Source organism: Cebus imitator, unplaced genomic scaffold, assembly GCF_001604975.1.
Source record: "Cebus imitator isolate Cc_AM_T3 unplaced genomic scaffold, Cebus_imitator-1.0 Scaffold242, whole genome shotgun sequence".
Taxonomy (NCBI): domain Eukaryota; kingdom Metazoa; phylum Chordata; class Mammalia; order Primates; family Cebidae; genus Cebus; species Cebus imitator.
The window spans coordinates 2378470-2401516 of record NW_016107557.1 but is presented as its reverse complement, the minus strand read 5'-3'; the positions used below and the strand labels follow the sequence as shown (position 1 = coordinate 2401516).

Genomic DNA, 23047 nt, shown 5'->3' with positions numbered 1-23047 from the left:
TTTTTTTTTTTTTTTTTGAGGTCTGGCAGTTTGAACATGCTGTACCGGTTTTCCCTAGATATTAAAATAAGACTGTTACCAATCTAAAATTTGAAGTGAGTTGTCACAAAGTATGGATAGTGCTTTACCTTGGTGCAAATCCTCTAATCCTGTTTTTACTAAGTGGACACGTTTTTTGTTGAAGGGCCTTCCTTCCCTCTGGTTTTAAGGACCCAAGACTCAGCCTGTAAAGAATGAATGAATTTAAAAGTGTTGTGAAACTCCATCCTTATGTCCTGACCCTTTCCTATAGGAAAAGGAGGACCCTAAACCTTCCTGCAAGGCAGATGAAGCTTGTAACTTCAGCGCAAGTGTTCTTCCTGGAAAGCAGGTCTGCTGTGTGCATGAAACACGGCCTCTCCTTCCCTCCTTTCCTGCCTCCTAGCTTTCCTTCCAGAGCAAGCATCAGCCAGATATTGAGGAACTTTTAGGTTCTACCAAAAACCTTTCCTTTCTTGAGGCATTGAGAACCCAGCTTAGGATTCAGACGCTGCTGTGTAAACCCTGGTGATTAACGTTAAGTTAGAGGCTTCCGTACTTTTCAAATTTAGGTCCTTGAAGAAACAGATTTTTAAATTTTGTGTTATTATTTAACAAATGTGCATCAGGAACTTGCAATAGAGCAGGGACAGTTCTAAGGCTCCTATGACTTTTAACTTATTTAAGAGATATTTCATGTCTTCGCAACTTGCCAACAACAAAAAAAGCTTTTTTTAAACGCAGGAGAGGGTTGAAATAAAGATGCTTCCATTAGGAGTCCGGTCAGGAAGCCCTGGCTGCTGGGGCTCCCCCTCGGGCATTATGCGGATGCTTCCTGCCTGCCGGGCAGTGCTGAGGGAATGGCTGGAATGGTTTGCAGCAGGGACAAACAGAAGCCACACAAGGTCATCGGAACCTGTGTAAAGAGGGACAGATTGTCTTCTAATGCAATCGGGTGCTGACTGGAGAACACATCCTTTAGCCAAATGGCTTGGTTCGGGTATAAAGGTTGTGAGTGGTGATCCTTTTGAAATCCTCCTTAGTAAAAAGCGTGTTGGCAAAGTTGCTGTGGCCCCAGATGCCCACCCTTCACCAGCACCTAGCATTCTGCTGCTCTATTGGTAGCTTCTCTCAGTTGCCCCTGAGATGGAGTCTGGGTTCTAGATGCTGAAAGGTGAGGGAGCGGAGGGAGGGACCTCCCAAGAGTTAAAGGTGCACTGTCCCTTCTCTCTTAGACACTGGTTCCACTCAAGGTGGCCCTGGAAAAGCTGCTTCCATCTCTCCTCTGCCTCAATCCTAGGAGGCTTCCCTGTCCCAGGGGTTAGGCTTCCAATTCCCTCGCCTGCCCCCTCTGTGGCTCTGTGCCACTCTTCCTTCAGTGACCCTGGGAGTCATCCCTGCTCTTCCAGTTCCAGCCACCCACATCGTGATGGTGGGTTTTAGGGAGGGAATGACCACAGCCCCACCTCAAGTACAGATGACAGCCTTCACCGACGTGGGTGCTTGTTATCTTTTATGTGATGTATGAATAGAAGTATGGTAGACAGCTCTGCCTTTAAAATCCCCCCATGGGGTTGAGCCAGTTTTGTTGGGCCAGAAACTTAGACAATTTCAGGGGTCCTCTTTAAGAAAATGCAAAGTTGGTCCAGCATGGTGGCCCAAGCCTGTAATCCCAGCACTTTGGGAGGCCGAGGCGAGTGGATCACCTGAGGTCAGGAGATTGAGACCAGCCTGGCCAACATGGTGAAACCCTGTCTCTACTAAAAATACAGATATCATTTGGGCATGGTGCATTTCTGTAATCCCAGCTACTCATGAGGCTGAGGCTGGAGAATTGCTTGAACCCAGGATGCCAGGGATGCAGTGAGCCTAGATTGTGCCACTGCATTCCAGCCTGGGCGATAAGAGCGAAACTCTGTCTCAAAAAAAAAAATAAATAAAAAGAAAGAAAATAAAAAATTTAGATATAAGATTATTTAGAATAAGAATTGTCGCATCTACAAATTTTTAAGATGCTAAGAAATACTGCACATATCACAAAATACACAAAAATAACAGTTCTTTCACTGCTTCTCATATTTCTGTAATACTTTTTCCTCTTTTTTTGGCTTCATACTGTTTGTAGAATGACAATGGTTTTGTAATAGTTTATATGGGGAGAACAGAAAGATAAATTCAGCCTTTCCTATAGCTTGGCCGATTGAAATTTATTACTGATAATTTAGAAAAGTTAATTTAGGCTTCAAACTTGCTATTGGTAACAATTGGCTATGTGTATTTTTAGGATGCCACCAAATTGAGAACCTTCTATGAATTTTTTATACATTATTATAAGCCAGTCTGTTTTTCACAGACTTGCTTCTGGCTCTATGCAGTTGAAATCTGGTTTCTTTCTGTGATCCACACATTTTCAGTGCCGGCACCTGTGTCCACCTCACATGTTCCTGCTCACATAGACGCAGCCAGTCTGGAGTGGCACTATGGGAACTTCCACTGCATGGTATTTTATTATGTGAGTATATCACTATTCATTCAACTGTTTTATTTATTTATTTTGAGACGGAGTTTCGTTCTTATTATCCAGGCTGGAGTGCAATGGCACGATCTCGGCTCGCCGCAGCCTCTGCCTCCTGGGTTCAAGCAATTCTCCTGCCTCAGCCTCCCGAGTAGCTGGGACTACAGGCGCGCACCATGACCAGCTAATTTTTGTATTTTTAGTAGAGACGGGGTTTCACCATGTTGACCAGGATGGTCTCGATCTCTTGACCTCGTGATCCACCTGCCTCAGCCTCCCAAAGTGCTGGGATTATAGGCGTGAGCCACTGCGCCTGGTCTGTTTTATTTTTAAAATTTATTTATTTATTTATTTTTTTCAGATGGAGTTTTACTGTTGTTGCCCAGGCTGGAGTGCAATGGTGTGATCTTGGCTCACCGCAACCTTTACCTCCTGGGTTCAAGCAGTTCTCCTGCCTCAGCCTCCCAAGTAGCTGGGATTACAGGCATGCGCCACCATGCCCCGCTAATTTTGTATTTTAGTGCAGACGGTGTTTCTCCATGTTCGTCAGGCTGGTCTCGAACTCCCGACCTCAGGTGATCCGCCCGACCTGGCCTCCCAAAGTGCTGGGATTACAGGCGAGAGCCACCTTGCCTGGCCTATTTATTTTTGAGATGGAGTCTCGCTCTGTCGCCTAGGCTGAAGTACAGTGGCATGATCTTGGCTCACTGCAACCTGTGCCTTCCAGGTTCAAGCAATTCTCGTGCCTCAGTCTCCCGAGTAGCTGGGTTTGCAGGTGCACACCACCATGCCTGGCTAATTTTTTTATTTTTATTAGAGACAGGGTTTCACCACGTTGGCCAGGCTGGTCTTGAATCTCTGACATCAAGTGATCCACCTACCTCGGCTTTTTAAAATGCTGAGATTACAGGCATGAGCCACCGGGCCTGGTCATTTATTTTTATTTTTATTTTTTTTTGGATGAAACCTAGCTCTCTTGCTCAGGCTGGAGTGTGGTGTTATGATCTCAGCTCACCACAGCCTCTGCCTCCTGAGTTCAAGCAATTCTGCCTCAGCCTCCCAAATAGCTGGATCTACAGGCATGAGCCACCACTTCTGGCTAATTTTTGTATTTTTAGTAGAGACGAGGCTTCACCGTATTGGTCAGGCTGATCTCAAACTCCTGACCTCAAGTGATCCACCCACCTTGGCCTCCCAAAGTGCTGGGATTATAGGCACGAGCCACCGTGCCAGGCCTCATTCAACTCTTGAGCAAACTAGATAATATCGAGTTTGGAGTTAATTCGGATAATGTTGCTGTGAACATTCTTACACATGTCTTTTGATTATGTATGTATGCATTTCTGTTGTGATTTATTAATAGTCGGAGTAGAATTGCTATGTCATTGGGAATGTAAATTCTGCCAAGTAGTTCTCTAAAGAGGATATACCAAGATACACTTCACCCTGCAGTGTGTGAGGGCTCCCATTTCCCCATGTCTTCCACAGCACTTGGTATGGTCTGTCTTTTATATTGTAGCCATCCTGATGGGCTTGAGGTGGCATTTTATTGTGGTTTTCATTTGCGTTTCTTAGGTAATTAATGAACTTAAATGCACATGTTTATTGGCTTCTTTGATATTGTTTGCTTTTAAGATGATGGTACTAAAATACTGATTAGAAATGTATTCATCCAACAAAGAATCATTGAACAATTCAGAAAAGGACATTAGCCTTTTTACTCTGAGTGTGAGGGGAGGTTTGGGGCAGAGTCCTGTGTGGGGCTTTACCGGACTCTATGCAGGGGGACCACCCTGGCTGCTGCATGGGGCCCTGTGTAGGACACTAGGGGGACCAGAGTCAGGTATCTGATAGGAAGCCACGTGAGAAATGGTGGATTTGACTGGGGTGCAGCGAAGAAGGAACATTTATTTTGAAGGCTGAGATGACAGGGTTTGTCGCTGGGTTGGATGTGGGGTGTGAGAAAGAGAGGAGACAAGGATGACTTTAAGGGTTTAGGCCTGAAAAACTGGTTAAATGGATTTGCTACTTCCCAAGATGGCAAAACTGCAGGAGGAACAGGTTGGAGATGGGAGTGGAGTGTTTTCTTCTGGTCAGGGTAAGCTCGAATTGCCAGTAGATTTCTTATTGTTTTGAGACAGGGTCTCGCTTTGTTTCCCTGGCTGGAGTGCAGTGGTACAATCACAGCTTCCACCTCCTGGGCTCAAGTGATCCTCTCACCTCAGCCTCCCGAGTAGCTGGGACTACAGGCATGCGTCACCATGCCTGGATAATATTTTTTAATTTTTGTAAAGACAGGGTTTCACTAAATGGAGATGTTGCATTTGGATCCAAACTGATGGCAGAGATGCCGTGTGGAGGTCACGGTCCTGGAGATGGTATTTAGGGCCATGCCCTGGACAGGAGGAGAGCAGGCTTGACTGCTGATGGGCTTTGCTGTCAGACGAGCCCAGGTCAGGCTCCCGTTTTCCTCCTTGGGATCCTCGCAAATGCCAGTTTGTGGAGGTCATTTTTGAAGTGGTTCATTTCTCCAGAAAAGGCTTCCCCACTCTTCCTGCCTGGGCTGAGCGCACCTGCTGCTGGAGGAAGAGGAGGCAGGAGGAGGAAAGGAGGCAATGGTGACGGCCTTGAGCCCCTGCCTTGCCTGGTCCACGCCTCCAGTGTCTGCTTAGCTCCACAGGGTGGGGTCAGCCTACATGAGAAATTCGAAAACTCGCCAACATTTCAGACAGCAGCAGAGACAGAATTCCTGTGAGACAGCAGCTGGCAGGCACAGAGTAGCAGCTGTCCCTTTGGTGGGGCGGGGGCCGCACATGGTCTCCAAGTGTCCGAGGCTCACTGCTTTGACCTTGTCTGAGAGGTCCCTGCCATTTCCTACCTACTTTGCTAACAAAAGCTGCCTGAGAAGCAGCAGGAGGGCAGAAGGCACTGTCCCTGCCACTGGGCAGCCTCATCCTAGCCCTCAGCACTCTGGAGCACCAGAGAGGTCCCACCTGTGCCCCCTTAAGGAGAGGCTGGTAAAGACCTCATCCCCATGGGAAGAGTGAGTCCTGGACTCAACTGTAGCTCACTGCAGCCCTGAGATAGTCACTTGCTTGCCCAAATGAAGCGCTGCCCAGGGGAGATTACTGTCTTTGGAGTTTGGGGGAGAAGGGTGGGTAAAATCACTCAGCCAGAGGATGGAGAGGTTGCTAGTAAGATACAGGCCCCAATCTCCCCGAGCTTTAGGGGTAGAGGAAGGCAGGAGCTTAAAGGCACTGGGAGCTGAGACTTGGAGGAGAGGGGAGTTCAGGATTCCAGGCCCCTCCCTGTCTCCTGGACCCTCCTGGGCCCAGTGGAGACTGGAGCCTGGAGCCTGGAGCCTGGTTTGCATCTTCTTTCTTCTGTGGGAGGTGGGGAAAGGCCTTGGTCCCTAGGCAGAGCCAGTTTCAGGATCTTGTGTCCACTGTCCCAGCCTGCTGTGAGCACTGCAGGAGGCCGTCTGCACAGTGGTGCCCTGCCCTTGGGCTCACCTCTCATGTGAGTGATGGAGGAGGTGCAGACCTGGCCAGTCGCTGGTCACCGCAGTGTGCAGGTGGACTGGGAGGCCATCCCAGTGCCTGGTATGTGGACAACTTCCTGGAGGAAGTCACAGCTGAGGGTGTCTTTAGAAAGAAAAGCAGGAGTCAGCTAGGAAAGTTCGGTGATGGTCTTGGGGAGGGGAGAGGGAAGAAGAGGTATCGGGACTGGTAGAGAAGATGAAAAGCGGAAGGGGAAAAGAGAGCACAGCACCTAGGACCTGCAAGAAATGCCGTTTGGCTGAAGCTTGAGGTGGGAGAGAGGAGGTCAGTACTTGGGGGCCCTGTGTGGAGGGCAGAGTTGCAGGTGGGTGTCCTGCTTGAATTGATGGGGTGTGGCGCTTGGGGGCTGTGAGTTGGGGTGGACTTGATGATGAGTCATACATTGAGGAAGACATAGGAATAAAGGACTACTGGGTTTCTGGCTCATGCTGCTGGCGGGCTGTCATTGCTGTTGAGAGAAATGTGAACTGGAGAGGGATTAGGAAGTGATCAGTTGCGATGGCTACAGCTGTGGGGTCAGCTCTGTTTAGCGGTGGAGGACTTGGACTGTGGTGCTGGGATCCCTTTTCCTGTGCCCTTTTCCTGTGCTGCGGGATCTTGGGCAACTGTCTCCATTTCTTTGTGCCTCTGTTTCCTCATCTTTAGCATGAGGAGAATAAGTTTTGCTGTCCTCAGAGTTACTGTGTGGAGTATATGTGCAGGTGAACTGCTCAGAACGGCACGGGGGAGAGGAAGTGCTCCGTATGCGTGAGCTCAGGCCATGGAGTTGGGGAGGGTGTGAAGAAGTGGAGGCCATCTCCAGGGAGCTCAGCTGCTGGGGCAGTCCCGAGGGCTTGCAAATGCCCACTTTCAAGGAATGATGGAAGATGAGCCGCAGAATGGTGGGGATCTAGGAGGAAAGTCATGAGAGGAGGTAGGGGCCACAGCCACGGGCCCTGCAACACAGAGAATGCAGCTGGGATGCGGGTGATGGGTGGCTGCTGGCATGGGTATGGGAGGTGCCAGTGGCTTGTCAGGGCAGAGGGCGAGTAGAGATGAAGGTGAGGAGAAATATAGTCACGAGGCTGAAGGAGGTGCTGAGGATTGGAGAGCCTGAGGCGGGCTGGCCTGAGAGCCACCTCTGCTTGGACGGGTTCCTCCTCTTCCTCCTGGGGTTGAGATCATGCAGAGATTTGCAATGTGTGAACAGCTGTGAAATGCTGACCACTTGTGCCACGTGACACCATATGATAGGCATGTTATTACTTGGGTGTCTGATGAACTGTTAGGTTTTATTGTCACCTTTGTCAGCGTTCTTCAGAGAAACAGGCCTGGCAGGAGGCAGGTGGGTTCAGTCTGCAGAGTGGGTTGGCAGCTGGAGACCCAGGGAGAGAGCTGATGTTCCGGTTCGCAGGCCATAGGTCAGGAGGAGCTTAGCAGTCCCACGGCTACCTGCCAAGAGCCGCTTCTTACTTGCGGGAGGGTCAGCTTTTTCATTCTGTTTGGGCCCTCAGCTGATTGGACGAGGCCCGCCCACATGAAGTAGGGTGATCTACTTTCCTGATTAGGATGCTGACACCTGGCCAGGCACCGTAACTCATGCCTATAATCCCAACACTTTGGGAGGCTGAGGTGGGCAGATCATTTGAGGTCAGTGGTTCTAGACCAGTCTGGCTAACATGCTGAAACCCCATTTCTACTAAAAATACAAAAAAGTTAGCTGGGCGTGGTGGTGCATGCTTATATTCCCAGTTACTTGGGAGTTTGAAGCAGGAGAATCGCTTGAACCCAGGAGGGCTTTTTTTAAATTTTATTTTTCAAAAAAAAAAATTTTTTTCTCCCTTTCAAAAAACACCTTAAATTTTTTTTTTTTTTTTTTTTTTTTTTTTTTTTTTTTTTTTTTTAGATGGAGTCTTGCTCTGTCTCCCAGGCTGGAGTGCAGTGGTGAAATCTTTGTTCACTGCATCCTCTGCCTCCTAGGCTCAAGCGATTCTCCTGCCTCAGCCTCCTTAGTAACTGGGATTACAGACGTGCGCCAGCACACCCAGCTCATTTTTGTATTTTTAGTAGAGACAGGGTTTTGCCATGTTGGCCAGGCTGGTCTTGAACTCCTGATCTCAGGTGATCTGCCTGCCTTGGCCTCCACAGTGCTAGGGTTACAGATGTGAGCCATTGTGCCTGGCCCAGAACAATGCTTTACCAAATATCTGTGCTCCGCATAGCTCAGTCAAGTTGACATGTTAAAGTAACCATCACACCACGATTCAGTGGTGTTGCAGTAAATCTGGAAGCATAAACATGAGGCGTGTTGTCAGGCGCACACCTCCAGTGGCCACCTTCCTGACCTGACAGAGAGAAAGACACGTCACCTATTGAAACTGCACTCTGGCAAGGCTCCAGTGTGCTGCTTCTTGGGTGATGTGCAGGGCCTGGGTTCCAGAGCACATGCCACCTGCCCTGCAGTGACAGGCATGAAGGTCGGATGGGACAGGAACACAAGACCAAGGTGGGGTGAGACAGGAAAGACATTTGGATATCTCCATGAATATGTCAGCCTGGGATGTCTCTGAAGCTGGAGTTGATGGTGACCTTTTCTTTTAGATTTGAAATTCAGGCTTCAGTGACTTCAGGCCCATATTTTACATGTTATGTATTAACAGAATTCTACTGGAAGGAGAGTCCCAAGCCAGGGGGTCTGTGAAGTATATGCTTAGTTAGCGAGTAGCTGAAAAACATTAATTAAAAACCAGTATACCTAACTTATTGCTGGTGGAATAAGAGTGTTTAAAATCTCTAAGACTGAGGGAAAATAGCCATGGTAAAGGGGTTCAGTGGAAACTGAACCAGTGACCCCACGTGCTCCCCCGCTCTGTGGATGTGATCCTCGCTAAAAGGCAGGGCTGCTTGAGTCTCACTGATTTTAGAAATACGCACTTTTCATCAGCTTTTCTCTTAGCATAGGACTGTTTGTGAATTAAACTTTTCTTAACCTAGTATTTTAGCATCCCCTTTGCAACTTGCACATTGTATGTATGTTACGTTCTTATTTTTTGTCATAAGTCATTAAATTTTCTCAGATACATGTTCTCACCACTGATACTGTTCTATGTGTAAATCAATCAGTTTGTGTACTAAGACCTTTTGGTACAATACCTCCTGTGATTCTTAAAACACCCCAATGTCTTAGATATACTGTTATTACAGAAGAGGAAACTAAGGCCCTGAGAACCCATGTAGAACTGGAATTCAGAACTGTCTGATTCTAGAGTATACTTTATCCCCCTCTATTCCCACTGATGCTATGAAACTGCTGAAAACAAGGATTACATCCTAGAGGGGAATTTTTCATATGCATCTTCTTCATGAAGAGCTACAGGACAGGCCTTCTGAGTTTACTTAGGTTAGCTTAGTGTCATTGTCTGTTGGTGACTGAAGGAAGCTACCTTGTGCAGCCCCCCTGCGTGCAACGCCCCCGAGTACACCTGGTAAAGCCTCCTCTGGTGCATATGAGTGCGTGTCGCTGGTATCATTCCCCTGCCTGGGGTGAGGGTAGTTCCTGGAGCTACTGGGATGAAATGCAGAGTTCCCAGCCTGGAGGAGTGCATGGTCCAGTGTAGGGGACAGGGCAGTGGCCAAGTACAGTGGGTTATGTAGTATAGTAGCTGACCCAGAAAAGGGGCTTCAGCCAGACCAGTGGGCGGACGGCCACACGAGTGGCTTCCTGGAGGAGCTGTGCTGGAGTAGGTGGAAGCTGAGATCACAGAGAGGCAGGAGGTATCCAGGGATGTCACTGCAGGCACAAGGGACATCATGTCCAAAGACACAGAGGTGTGGGAGGGAGAAAATCCCAGGGGGCTTGAACCTGGCATGGGGTGTGTGGCCCTGGCTGGGTGGGAATTGCCTTGCACACCTGACGCAAGACAACAGCCCGATGGTGAGGCCAAGTCTAGAGGGAGAGGCTGGCCACAGGGTCACCTGCCGTGCTGCTAGGAGGCACAGGCATGTTGGAGCCCTGTGGCTGGCCTCCTAACACACCCACAAAAAAAGCCATCAGAGAAACTGCGGGAATAAATATTAATAAAATCAGAAAATAGTTAATACTTTAAAAGATCATGAAGGCAGGGTGTAGTGGCTCACACCTTAATCCCAGCACTTTGGGAGGCTGAGGCGGGAGGATCACTTGAGGTCAAGAGTTTGAGACCAGTCTTGTCAATATAGTGAGACCTCACTTCTCCAAAATACAAATAAAAATGAGCCGGGCATGGTGGCACATGCTTGTAGATGCAGCCACTGGGGAGGCTGAGGCAGGAGTATTGCTTGAGTTCAGGAGGTCAAGGCTACAGTGAACCAAGATTGTGCCATTGCACTCCACCTGGGGCAACAGAGAGACCCTGTCTCAAGAGAAAAATAACAGCATAACACAACACAGTGTCCTGGCTCTGATTCTATACCTCTTCCCACTATGTATTTAATGACTGGGCCCATTTTCCTGGGGGGCACATCCAGATTGCAGCAGATATTCTCCAGGCTGCCCCCAGGGCCCTCAGCACACATGTCCTCCACACACACAGCTGTGTATGTTTTGAATGTGGAAAACTGAGTGCATAAATACCGGCGAGCTTAGATAAGGTGACACGGAGTACCTATTAAAAGGTCTTCTAGTGTTTAGTTAACTGTGAGCTCAGCGTGCAGCAGCCAAGGACTCTTTATGCATCCACTCAGCAGGTCTTTCTGGAGACTCCTGTGTGGCAGCCCCCATGCCGGCTGTACCATGACTTGTTGGAGGTGGACGGAGAGAGAAGGCAGTGTTCCTTACCCAGGCTGGTTGAGCAGATGCATGGAATGATAAGTGCTGTGGGTGCCAGTTGGTGGTTTGCATAAGTGCTGTAGTCACAGTCGGGCAAGTGCCCCCTCTGCCCGCAGAAGCTGGAGACTCCTGGTGGAAGGTGGTGTTTGAACTGAGTCATAAGGGAGGAGGACAGTGGGCTGGCTCAGGCCGCCAGTGCCGGTTCCATCAGGAGACTCCAGGATGAGTGATAACGTGTGGCAGGGCCATGGGGTTCTCAAAGCTTGGAGGTGAGGGGAGCTGAGAAAGGAGGGATTGGGGAAGGTGCACAGCTGCTGGGCTGATGGTTTGGTTTCTTCACAGAGGCCAGTAACAGGAGCAGGTGAAGTCTAGTTAGTTAGAGGTATGGGAGTGGGGCGGTCTGCTCCACGAAGTCACCCAGGGACCCAGCTTCCTTCTCCCTTGTTGCTCCAAGGTTTTCTCTTCCTGCATAGACAGCACACCTACTTTGTAGCCTGTGGCAAGGGGGAACGGAACACAAGGAAGTGCAAGGCAATGTCCTTTTGAGGATGTGACTCAGAAGCTGCAGATCTTGCTTCCAGTCCCACCCTCTTGGGCAGAACTTGGTGCTGAGGCTGCACGTATCTGCATGGGAGGCATGGCGTGCAGATTGCGAGGTGGCTCTGTGCTTGCTCCAACTTGGGGGTTCTGTTCCTGAAAGGAAGAAAGGGATACTGGGCTTTTGGGATCAAATGGTCTCTGCTGCAAGGACAAATCTGGAAGCTATTGTATGCTCCCTTTCGGGGGGTTTTGACTTTATCCACATAGTGACAGGGCGCCACCAAGTGCTCTGCTGGGGAGATGCGTTGTCACTGTGAGTGTTTTAGGAAGTGCGTCTGGCTGTGCCGGGAGAGTGCATGAAGCAGATGTGGTCAGGCTCCAGGAGGTGGGACTCGTGGATGGAGGCACTGGATCTTTTCAACAGGGCAACCAGAAAAACAGCCAGACAGAAGGACCTGGGTTGTCAGCACTCACACAGTCACATGTTCCAGTTTGGAAAAATGTTGCATAGTCTATTCAAGCAGCCCAGTGTATGTTTTATTCATTCTTTCAAAGAACTCTGTGTACCTGTTGAATGCCAGGGAGCATTCCTCATGCTAGGGGTACAGCGGGGAAGCAGAAAGAGCTCTGCTCTCAGGAGCTGCCTGGGAGAGACAGTCAACAACAAAACAGACAGGAAGGACGGTTTCAGATGGGATACGATAAGTTGTACAAGAACCAGAAAACAGGAAGTCCCTGGGGCAGAAACAGATTTGGTTAGGATCAGTGATAAAACCCCAGAGCGAAGCCGGAGAGCAACTTGGGGCTGACCTGTTGGAAGTGAGCTGTGAAGAGTTGGCCCTGGGATTTGGAATTTGGAGTTTTCCAAGGGCCCTGGGGCTTGGGATTTGTTCTGTGAGCAGCAGGAAGCCATTGGATCATTTTCTGCAGTAGTAAAGTGATCTGATGTGATTGGGGTCTGAAGATTCCCCGTCCAGCTGCTGCATGGAGGCTGCAAGGGTGGACGATTGGAATGCTATCCACACTTGGAGGTAGCTTCGCGGCCGTTCCCCCTGTGGGGATGCCACAAGCATGAAGTAAAGCGGCTGTCTCCTCAGCTGGTGGTCCTGGGTGGAGTTCCCGGACTCACTGGGGGTGCTGGTTCAAAACGTGGAGCCCCTCACCCCACCTGCCCACCCCCGCCTGCTGAGATGGAACGTCTTGGTCTCCTAGTGGCCCTCTTCACGTGGGGGTTTGAGAACCTGCTCTAGCCCTATGTTACTCAAGTGAGTAACATGCATCGGGATCACCCTAGAGCTTACCAGAAAGGCAGCTTTCGGACCCCAGTCAGACCTGTGCAGCCACAGTCTGCCCTTCCATGAGATCCCAGAGGCTCTGCTGCCATATCCTCTCTGGGGCTGTGTCCCCTGGTTGGGGTGTCTTTCTCACCCTGCCTCTATGCACACGCTCCCCACAACCCCACGCCACACCAATACACACACCCAGAAATCCATACACACCCAGAGATATACAGAGTCACACACACCCTCTACACTGATACACACACATACAGAGATAGACATAGAGGCACACATACCCTGCATCCTCTCATACCGCAGCAACACACACACACACACCCCCTCAGAGATACACACAGAGACACACAGATACACACACACACACACACACACACACACACACACACAGACATAAAGACACACTGCATCCCTTCACACCACAGCAACACACACATACACAGAAATCCATACGCACCCAAAGAGACACACATAGACACACCACACCCTGCATCTTCCCACACCACACTGACACCTCACACACAAAGAGATAGACATAGTGTGATGTGAACCTTTTCACACCACAGTAACATACACACACTGAGATACACACAGAGACACACATACCCTGACTCCCCCACACCACATGAACACACACTCATAGATACACAACAGAGACACACACATGCCCGGAATCACTGTGGCTACACATGAGATAAGCTTTGTGCCAAAGGCCTGTCTGGCCAGCTCAGAGTTGAGGGTTCTGGAGCATAGGCAGGTGCCACGGGAGCCACAAGTGAGGAGTGTGAGTCACAAACAAGGCCTGTGGAGCTTGATTTGTTGAGAGAGTGCTGTGTGCAAATTGGTGATTTAATAAAATTGACCTGGCGGCAATGAGCAGGAACTGGCAAACCCTGGCCAGAGGCAGAGCCTGGGTGGTGGGAGCTGGGGGCTGTTGTAAGAATATGAAGTCCTGGAGTTATGGCTACCCGGAGGACGTGGCTGTGTGGTCGCTGTATGCCTGTTTTTGGTATGACCTATCACACTCTGAATTTTCTATTATATGTATCTGTTATTTTTGCAACCAAGCTTAAAAGAAAAACTGCCTCAGCTCAATATGGGATGGGCCAGCTCTGGGATGCAGGCAATGAGAAGAGCAGGTGGGCCCTGCATGGAGTGGAGCACATGGGAGGCTGAGTTTCGGGGGCTCCTGCTTGTTCTGTAGAATTCCCCATGTGCTTCGTCTGGCAGCACAGGGCCTGGCATGAGTGGGTCCTCAGTGCGTGCTTACCAGAAGCTTGTAGGGTGATGGACGTCACGTCTAGGTACCTGGCCAATTGATGGTCCTTTTGAGAGAAATACAAGATTTTGGGGTGTAACTGGTTTTGGAGGAAGGCTCTGAATTTGTGTTTAGGTGCCCTGATTTTGTCATCATGATGAGGGAGACACCAGGTTGTTGACGAACAGAAATGGGCAAGAGCTGGGCCCGGTGGCTCACTCTGTCATTTCAGCACTTTGGGAGGCAGAGGTGGGAGGATCAGTTGAGCCCAAGAGTTTGAGACCTGCCTGGCTAACATAGCAAGACCCTGTCTCTCCAAAAAATAAAAAATTAGCCAGGTACAATACTAGTGCCTGTTGTCCCAGCTACTGGGGAGACTGAGGTGGGAGGGTTACTTGAGCCCTGGGGTTTGAGTTGCTGTCAGCTGTGATCGTGACACCACACTTTGGCCTAGGTGACAGAGAAAGACCTAGTCTTAAAACAAAAAGGAGAAAAAAGGCCCAGGCTGGACCAGAACTAGTCCCTCTGGAGGTGTCCAGTGACTGATTCGCCACTCTTTATCCCTTCCCGTTTGGGTTTTCCTGGGGTTCTTGGAGCCATCCCACTCCTTGCCCCTATGCTTAGCTGTGATAGGTGTAGACCAGTGTGTTGGCAGCTTGCACAGCTGTGGAGCCTGTGTCTGAGCTCAGCCCTGTGGATCCTGTGTGAACTCTGTGACAGCTGAGGCTGCTCCAACCCAGAGCAGCAGTGAGAGCTGGCCGTGGTTCCTGAAACACAGTTTAGCTCTCCTGGGTTCTCAGTGGGAACATTTGCAATCTAGATTTGAGGGCATATCCCATTTCATGGGATAAAGTGAATTAGGGAAAATAAGCTTTTGCTTTATACAGAGATCTCCTAAATTTGAATTCATGGGATTACATGGGGCACAGGTGTATAACATGATCTTGTTTTGGGCAGTTCTTATGGAGGAAGTTTCATACTCTTTTCAAAACCCCTGTGTTTTTCTTTTACTCAAATAAAAATTGTTTCACAGGTGGGACAAAATAATTTCAAGCAGTGAGTCTGTTTTGTAAAAGAATAATGGTTGAGACATTAAGGCTCACTAGAAACCCAGAGAGCCTAGGCTGTGATACTAGCTCCGAGGTCAGTGATGTAAGAAGTCAGTGACCCACAGAGCCACACATGCTGCGCCCTCCCCATGGCAGGCTGAAAACAGAGCGGATTCAAAGGAGTGGAGAATTCTTTCGCCTGGGAAGAGGATGCTTGGACGTTTAACCCAGCTTCTGTACTTTTATTTTAGATCATCAGGAAGGCCCTGACTGAGGAAAAACGTGTCTCAACAAAAACATCAGCTGCAGATCTAGTGACAGAAACGGATCACCTTGTGGAAGATTTAATTATTTCTGAGTTGCGAGAAAGGTTTCCTTCACACAGGTAGGTGTATTTCTCTGGGAAACACCCCCAGTAACCCTTGTCACACTAATAGAGAAGGCAGGGTCTGCAGGGGTCAGGGGTCTCTGCCATTTGTTGATGTGGCCAGACATGAAGCCCTAAGCCACGCAGGCTGACCTGCGATCCGTCAGTTACTTAGTAAGCAAACTGAGCCCTGTTTTCATTCTTTTTACTGTCATCTTAACAACCATCATGTTGATACATCCTCTTAAGAATATCGTATGCTCAGGAAAAGCTCCTTGTACCCCTGTACTAAACCATTTGTTATTTCTAGAAGGACCCACTAGAAATGTGACCCATTCTAAGAAGCCTGGCGTGGTGATGTTCCCTGCTGGCCTGTGCCTGCTCAGCTGCCTGGGGAACTTTCCCAGGAGGCTGGGATGCCACGTGGCACTGGCAGCTGCATGGGGCCCCCGGCCCACCACCAGTGCTGAGCCATGCACACCCCCTTGCCCAGGCCAGAGGGCATGGTGGGAGTGGCTGCCACAGCCGGTTCCCAGAGCTGTCCCCACAGGAAGCCTGTAGGAGCATTTCTTAACGTTTTTGGAGTCACCTTTTAAGTATTTGATGCTAGCTATTGATCTTTTGTTCAGAAAAATTAAAATACTCACATAGCAATTTGGATAGAGTTCCAAGGGAGTTGTGAACCCCAGATTGAGACGTCCTCTTTAACTCTGGGGGGGCTCTGAGGCCCGTCCCTCACCTCTGGAGTTCTGCAGTACAGATTTTGAAGACCAGTACCTTGGATGCAAGGCATCTTTTTTCTTCATTATGTAGAATTTCTTAAGGATGTTGGATTCTGGCTGGGTGCAGTGGCTCACGCCTGTAATCCCAGCACTTTGGGAGGCTGAGGCAGGTGTATCACAAGGTCAGGAGTTCAAGACCAGCCTGACCAACATGGTGAAACCCTGTCTCTACTAAAAATACAAAAATTAGCCAGGCGTGGTGGCGCATGCCTGCAATCCCAGCTACTCGGGAGGCTGAGGCCAGAGAATCGCTTGAACCAGGACCCAGGAGGTGGAGGTTGCAGTGAGCCGAGATTGAGCCACTGCACTCCAGCCTGGGCTACAGAGCGAGACTCCGTCTCAAAAAAAAAAGAAAAAAGATGTTGGATTCCTAAAACTGAATGCCAGTTATTGAATTTCTGGCTATAGAGTATTATAACTGTTGTGATCCGGGTTTATATGGACTTAGGTGGCAGAAATATAGACGTTAATCTCCCTCAGTGTTCATTCAGCACATGGTGGGCTTAAAATACTTTTCTTTACATTGATTTTTAATGCATTTTTTAAGAGATAAGGTCTTACTCAGTTGCCCACGTTGGAGTGCAGTGGCGTGATCATAGCGTTGAACTCCTGGGTTCGGGTGATCCCCTTGGTTCAGCCTCTTGAGTAGCTGGTATTACAGGAGCCACTGCACCTGGCTCTCAGTATATTTTTTGTTGTTGCTGTGAATGATTATATGAAAGAACAAGCCAGTGTTAAAATACATACCTCCTTTTTTCCTGTTGTTTCCTTCTAACTAGTTAGGTTATCTCAAGCTAGGTTACCAGCTCTGCCTCTGAATTTCTGTCTACCAGTGGCTCATGTTTGTTTTGCTGACAACATTTGAGTTTAAGCTTCTCTTACTTTCTATTTCCTTACTCTGCTTAAGGTTGGGATCCCTGGCATCAGTTACAATGGTTATAGGATGTAAAATGTTTGTGATTTTTAAAAAACCTTTTAAAACATAATTTTAATTAAAGGGCAATATGAAAAGAATTTATCATAAGGAATTTTTGAGAGGAAACATGCTACAGTAACCAGCCAGCTGTTTCCAGGTCCTTTATTAATTGTATAGGGCTAGAGGTTTCTATAGTGATGAGCCATGTGGATGTGGCAGGGGAGAGCTGGCTTATCTGTGTGGGGTCTGGTAAAGGCTGGGAGGAAATGTAAGACCAGGCACAGTGAAGTTACTGGGGCTGTGATGTGTTTCAGCAGGTCACTTGGACAAACTGCACTCGGACATTGCATGCAACCCACTGTTGTGTAAATGTATGTAGTTGGTTCCATTTGTAAGAGGTAAATTTAGATACTCGTTGTAGACACAGGATAAAAGTTGATGTATTATGGAGTGAGCACAGGTACCTCCCTCCACCCTTGAAGCCTTAGGGTTGCCAGGGACCATTAGGCTCTAGAGCTCCTTTGGAAAACCATGACCCAAAGCAGGGGATTATAGGTAGGGCAAGGCAGGCTTACCTGGAAGCCTGCCCAAGGGCTGACACCAGCGTCCATCTCTGAAAAGGCCCCCTGGTAGGTCAGACTCACACACCTGACCAGGAGTCAGTGATTGAGAGCTGGGGTTCCCAAACTCTAGCCCACAAGCCAGTGAACACTGGCTGCACCACTGTCAGCCACAGCCTGTGTGTCACCCCGTCCTCCCTGGCTCTGGGGGTGAATGCAAAGACAAGATGAAAGCAGGTGTTATCTTCTCTTCTCAGTTTGCCTCAAAAATTGAGATCAAATGAAGTTTTCTTTTTTTTTTTTCTAATTTTTTAAAAAATTATATATATATATATATATATACATACATTTTTTACTGCATTTTAGGTTCTGGGGTACATGTAAAGAACATGCAGGATTGTTGCATAGATACATACATGCCAATATGGTTTGCTGCCTCCATATCCATCACCTATATCTGGCATTTCTCCCCATGTTATCCTGCCCAACTCCCTAGCCCCCACTGTCCCTCCCCTAGTCCCCCCCAACAGTCCTCAGTGTGTGATGCTCTCCTCCTTGTGTCCATGTGTTCCCATTGTTAAACACCCGCCTAGGGGTAAGAACATGTGGTGTTTGATTTTCTGTTCCTGTGTCAGTTTGCTGAGAATGATGGTCTCTAGGTTCATCCATGTCCCTAGAAAGGACACGAACTCATCGTTTTTTATGGCCGCGTAGTATTCCATAGTGTATATGTGCCACATTTTCCCTGTCCAGTCTGTCATCGATGGGCATTTGGGTTGGTCCCAAGTCTTTGCTATTGTAAGCAGTGCTGCAGTGAACATATATGTGCATGTGTCCTTATAATAGAACGATTTATAATCCTTGGGATATATACCCGGTAATGGGATTGCTGGGTCAAATGGAATTTCTACTTCTAGGTCCTTGAGGAATTGGCACACTGTCTTCCACAATGGTTGAACTAATTTACACTCCCACCAACAGTGTAAAGTGTTCCTATTTCTCCACATCCTCTGCAGCATCTGTTGTCTCCAGATTTTTTAACGATTGCCATTCTAGCTGGCGTGAGGTGGTATCTCAATGTGGTTTTGATTTGCATTTCTCTAATGACCAGTGATGATGAGCATTTAAATGTTTGTTGGCCTCATATATGTCTTCTTTTACAAAGTGTCTGTTCATATCCTTTGCCCACTTTTGAATGGGTTTGTTTGCTTTTTTCTTGTAAATCTGTTTTAGTTCTTTGTAGATTTTGGATATAAGTCCTTTGTCAGATGGGTAGACTGCAAAAATTTTTTCCCATTTTGTTGGTTACTGGTTCACTCTAATGATTGTTTCTTTCGCTGTGCAGAAGCTCTGGAGTTTAATTAGATCCCATTTGTCTATTTTGGCTTTTGTTGCCAATGCTTTCGGTGTTTTAGTCATGAAGTCCTTGCCTGTGCCTATGTCCTGAATGGTTTTACCTAGGTTTTCTTCTAAGGTTTTTATGGTGTTAGGTCTTATGTTTAAGTCTTTAATCCATCTGGAGTTAATTTTAGTGTAAGGTGTCAGGAAGGGGTCCAGTTACTGCTTTCTGCATATGGCTAGCCAGTTTTCCTAACACCATTTATTAAACAGGGAATCCTTTCCCCATTGCTTGTTTTTGTCAGGTTTGTCAAAGATCAGATGGTTGTAGATGTGTGGTGTTGCCTCCGAGGACTCTGTTCTGTTCCATTGGTCTATATCTCTGTTTTGGTACCAGTACCATGCTGTTTTGATTGCTGTAGCCTTGTAGTATAGTGTGAAGTCAGGTAGCGTGATGCCTACTGCTTTGTTCTTTTTGCTTAGAATTGACTTGGCTATGTCGGCTCTCTTTTGGTTCCATGTAAAGTTTAAGGTGGTTTTTTCGACTTCTGTGAAGAAGGTCATTGGTAGCTTGATGGGGATAGCATTGAATCTATAAATTACTTTGGGCAATATGGCCATTTTCACAATATTGAGTCTTCCTAACCATGAGCATGGAATGTTTCTCCATCTGTTTGTTTTCTCTTGGTTCGTTGTGTAGTTTGTAGTTCTCCTTGAAGAGGTCCTTTACATCATTTGTTAGTTGTATTCCTAGGTATTTTATTCCCTTTGTAGCAATTGTGAATGGCAGTTCATTCTTGATTTGGCTCTCTTTAAGTCTGTTATTTGTGTATAGGAATACCTGTGATTTCTGCACATTGATTTTATATTCTGAGACTTTGCTGAAGTTGCTTATCAGTTTCAGGAGATTTTGGGTTGAGACAATAGGGTCTTCTAAATATACAGGCATGTCATCTTGAAATAGAGACAATTTGACTTCCTCCTTTCCTAATTCAATACCCTTTAATTTCTTTTTCTTGCCTGATTGCTCTGGCTAGAACTTCCAGTACTATATTGAATAGGAGTGGTGAGAGAGGGCATCCTTGTCTAGTGCCAGATTTCAAAGGGAATGCTTCCAGTTTTTGCCCATTCAGTATGATATTGGCTGTTGGTTTGTCGTAAATAGCTTTTATTATTTTGAGATATGTTCCATCAATACCTAGTTTGTTGAGAGTTTTTAGCATAAAGGCTGTTGAATTTTGTCGAAGATTCAGAGAACTGGATCTGTTGAGATAATCATGTGGTTTTTGTCTTTGATTCTGTTTATGTGGTGAATTACGCCCCGGGGTGAGGCCTACTTGATCGTGATGGATAAGCTTTTTGATTGCATTGGTTTGCCAGTATTTTATTGAAGATTTTTGCATCTGTGTTCATCATGGATATTGGCCTGAAGTTTACTTTTCTTGTTGAGTCTCTGACAGGTTTTGGTATCAGGATGATGTTGGTCTCAAATGACTTGGGGAGGATTCCCTCTGTTTGGATTGTTTGGAATAATTTCAGAAGGAGTGGTACCAGGTCCTCTTTGTATGTCTGGTAGAATTCGGCTGTTAACCCATCTGGACCTGGGCTTTTTTTGGTTGGTAAGCTGTTAATTGCTGCCTCAACTTCAGCCCATGTTATTGGTCTATTCAGGGTTTTGACTTCTTCCTAGTTTAGGCTTGGGAGGGCGTAAGTATTCAGGAATTTATCCATTTCTTCCAGGTTTACTGGTTTATGTGCGTAGAGTTATTTGTAGTAATCTCTGATGGTGATTTATATTTCTATGGAATCTGTGGTGATATCCCCTTTATCGTTTTTTATTGCATCCATTTGATTATTTTCTCTTTTCTTTTTTATTACTGGCTAGTGGTCTGTTTATTTTGTTGATCTTTTCAAAAAACCAGCTCCTGGATTTATTCATTTTTGAGAAGGGTTTTTTATGTGTCTATCTCCTTCAGTTCTGCTCTGATCTTAGTTATTTCTTGTCTTCTGCTAGGTTTTGAATTTTTTTGATCTTGCACCTCTAGCTCTTTCAATTTTAACGATAGGGTGTCGATTTTAGATCTTTCCTTCCTTCTAATGTGGGTATTTATTGCTATAAATTTTCATCTAAACACTGCTTTATATGTGTCCCAGAGATTCTGGTACATTGTGTCTTCGTTCTCGTTGGTTTAGAACATCTTTATTTCTGCCTTCATTTCATTGTTTATCCAGTCAACATTCAAGAGCCAGTTGTTCAGTTTCCATGAAGTTGTGAGGTTCTGAGTTAGTTTTTGAATTCTGAGTTCTAATTTGATTGCACTGTGGTCTGAGAGACTGTTCGTTATGATTTCCGTTCTTTTGCATTTGCTGAGGAGTGATTTACTTCCAATTATGTGGTCAATTTTAGAGTAGGTGTGATGTGGTGCTGAGAAGAATGTATATTCTGTGGATTTGGGGTGGAGGATTCTGTAAATGCCTATTAGGTTTGCAAGTCCTGGATATCGTTGTTAATTTTCTGTCTCATTGATCTGTCTAATATTGACAGTGGAGTGTTAAAGTCTCCCACTATTATTGTGTGTGAGTCTAAGTCTCTTTTTAGGTCATTAAGAACTTGCTTTATGTATCTTGGTGCTCCTGTGTTGGACGCGTACATATTTAGGATCGTTAGCTCTTCTTCTTGCGTTTATCCTTTATTATTATGTAATGCCCTTCTTTAGATCTGTAATACCCTTCCCTTGTCTCTTTTGATCTTTGTTGGTTTAAAGTCTATTTTATCACAGACTAGAATTGCAACTCCTGCTTTTTTTTTTTTTTTGCTTTCCATTTACTTGGTAGATCTTCCTCCATCTTTTTATTTTGAGCCTTTTGTATATCCTTGCATGTGAGATGGGTTTCTGGATACAGCACACGGATGAGTTTTGATGTTTTATCCAATATGCTAGTCTGTGTCTTTTAATTGGAGCATTTAGCCCATCTATATTTAAGGTTAATATTGTTATGTGTGAATTTGATCCTGCCATTTTGATGCCAGCTGGTTGTTTTGTCCATTAGTTGATGCAGTTTCTTCATTGTGTTGATGCTCTTTACCATTTAGTATGTTTTTGGAATGGCTAGTAATGGTTGTTCCTTTCTATGTTTAGTGCTTCTCTCAGGAGCTCTTGTAAAGCATGCCTAGTGGTGATGAAATATCTGAGCAATTGCTTGTTCATAAAGGATTTCATTTCTCCTTCACTTATGAAGCTTAGTTTGGCTGTATCTGAAATTCTAGGTTGAAAGTTATTTTCTTTAAGGATGTTAAATATTGGCCCCCACTCTCTTCTGGCTTGTAGAGTTTCTGCTGAGAGGTCTGCTGTGAGTTTGATGGGCTTCCTTTTGTGGGTTACCCGACCTTTCTCTCTGGCTGCCCTTAGCATTTTCTCCTTCATTTCAACCCTGGTGAATCTGACGATTATGTGCCTTACGGTTGCTCTTCTTGAGGAATATCTTTGTGGTGGTCTCTGTATTTCCTGGACTTGAATATTGGCCTGCCTTGCTAGGTTGGGGAAGTTTTCCTAGATAATATCCTGAAGACTGTTTTCCAGCTTGGATTCATTCTCTCCGCTACATTCAGGTACACCTACCAAACGTAGGTTACATCTTTTTACATAATCCCATATTTCTTGGAGACTTTGTTCATTTCTTTTTACTCTTTTTTCTCTGATCTTGCCTTCTCATTTTATTTCATCGAGTTGATCTTCAATCTGTGGTATCCTTTCTTCTGCTTGGTTGATTTGGCTATTGAAACTTGTGTATGCTTCATCAAGTTCTCGTGTTGTGTTTTTCAGCTCCATCAATTCATTTGTATTCCTCTCTAAGCTGTTTATTCTCGTTAGCATTTCATCAAACCTTTTTCAAGGCTCTAAGTTTCTTTGCGTTGGGTTAGAATGTGATCTTTTAGCTCAGAGAAGTTTGTTATTACCCACCATCTGAAGTCTGTTTCTGTCAATTCATTAGACTCATTCTCTATCCAGCCTTGTTCCCTTGCTGGTGAGGAGTTGTGATTCCTTGGAAGAAAAAAAAAAAG

The 23047-nt window shown here is 46.6% G+C and overlaps 1 protein-coding gene across 1 annotated transcript in view; it reads left to right on the top strand.

The window, feature by feature from the left end:
- IMPA2 (inositol monophosphatase 2) overlaps positions 1–23047 on the top strand; it is a 57727-nt gene that overhangs the window by 1469 nt on the left and 33211 nt on the right. The window contains exon 2 of the mRNA XM_017498473.1: positions 15273–15406. Coding sequence (XP_017353962.1) covers positions 15273–15406 — 134 coding nt within the window. The remainder of the gene's footprint in view (positions 1–15272; positions 15407–23047) is intronic.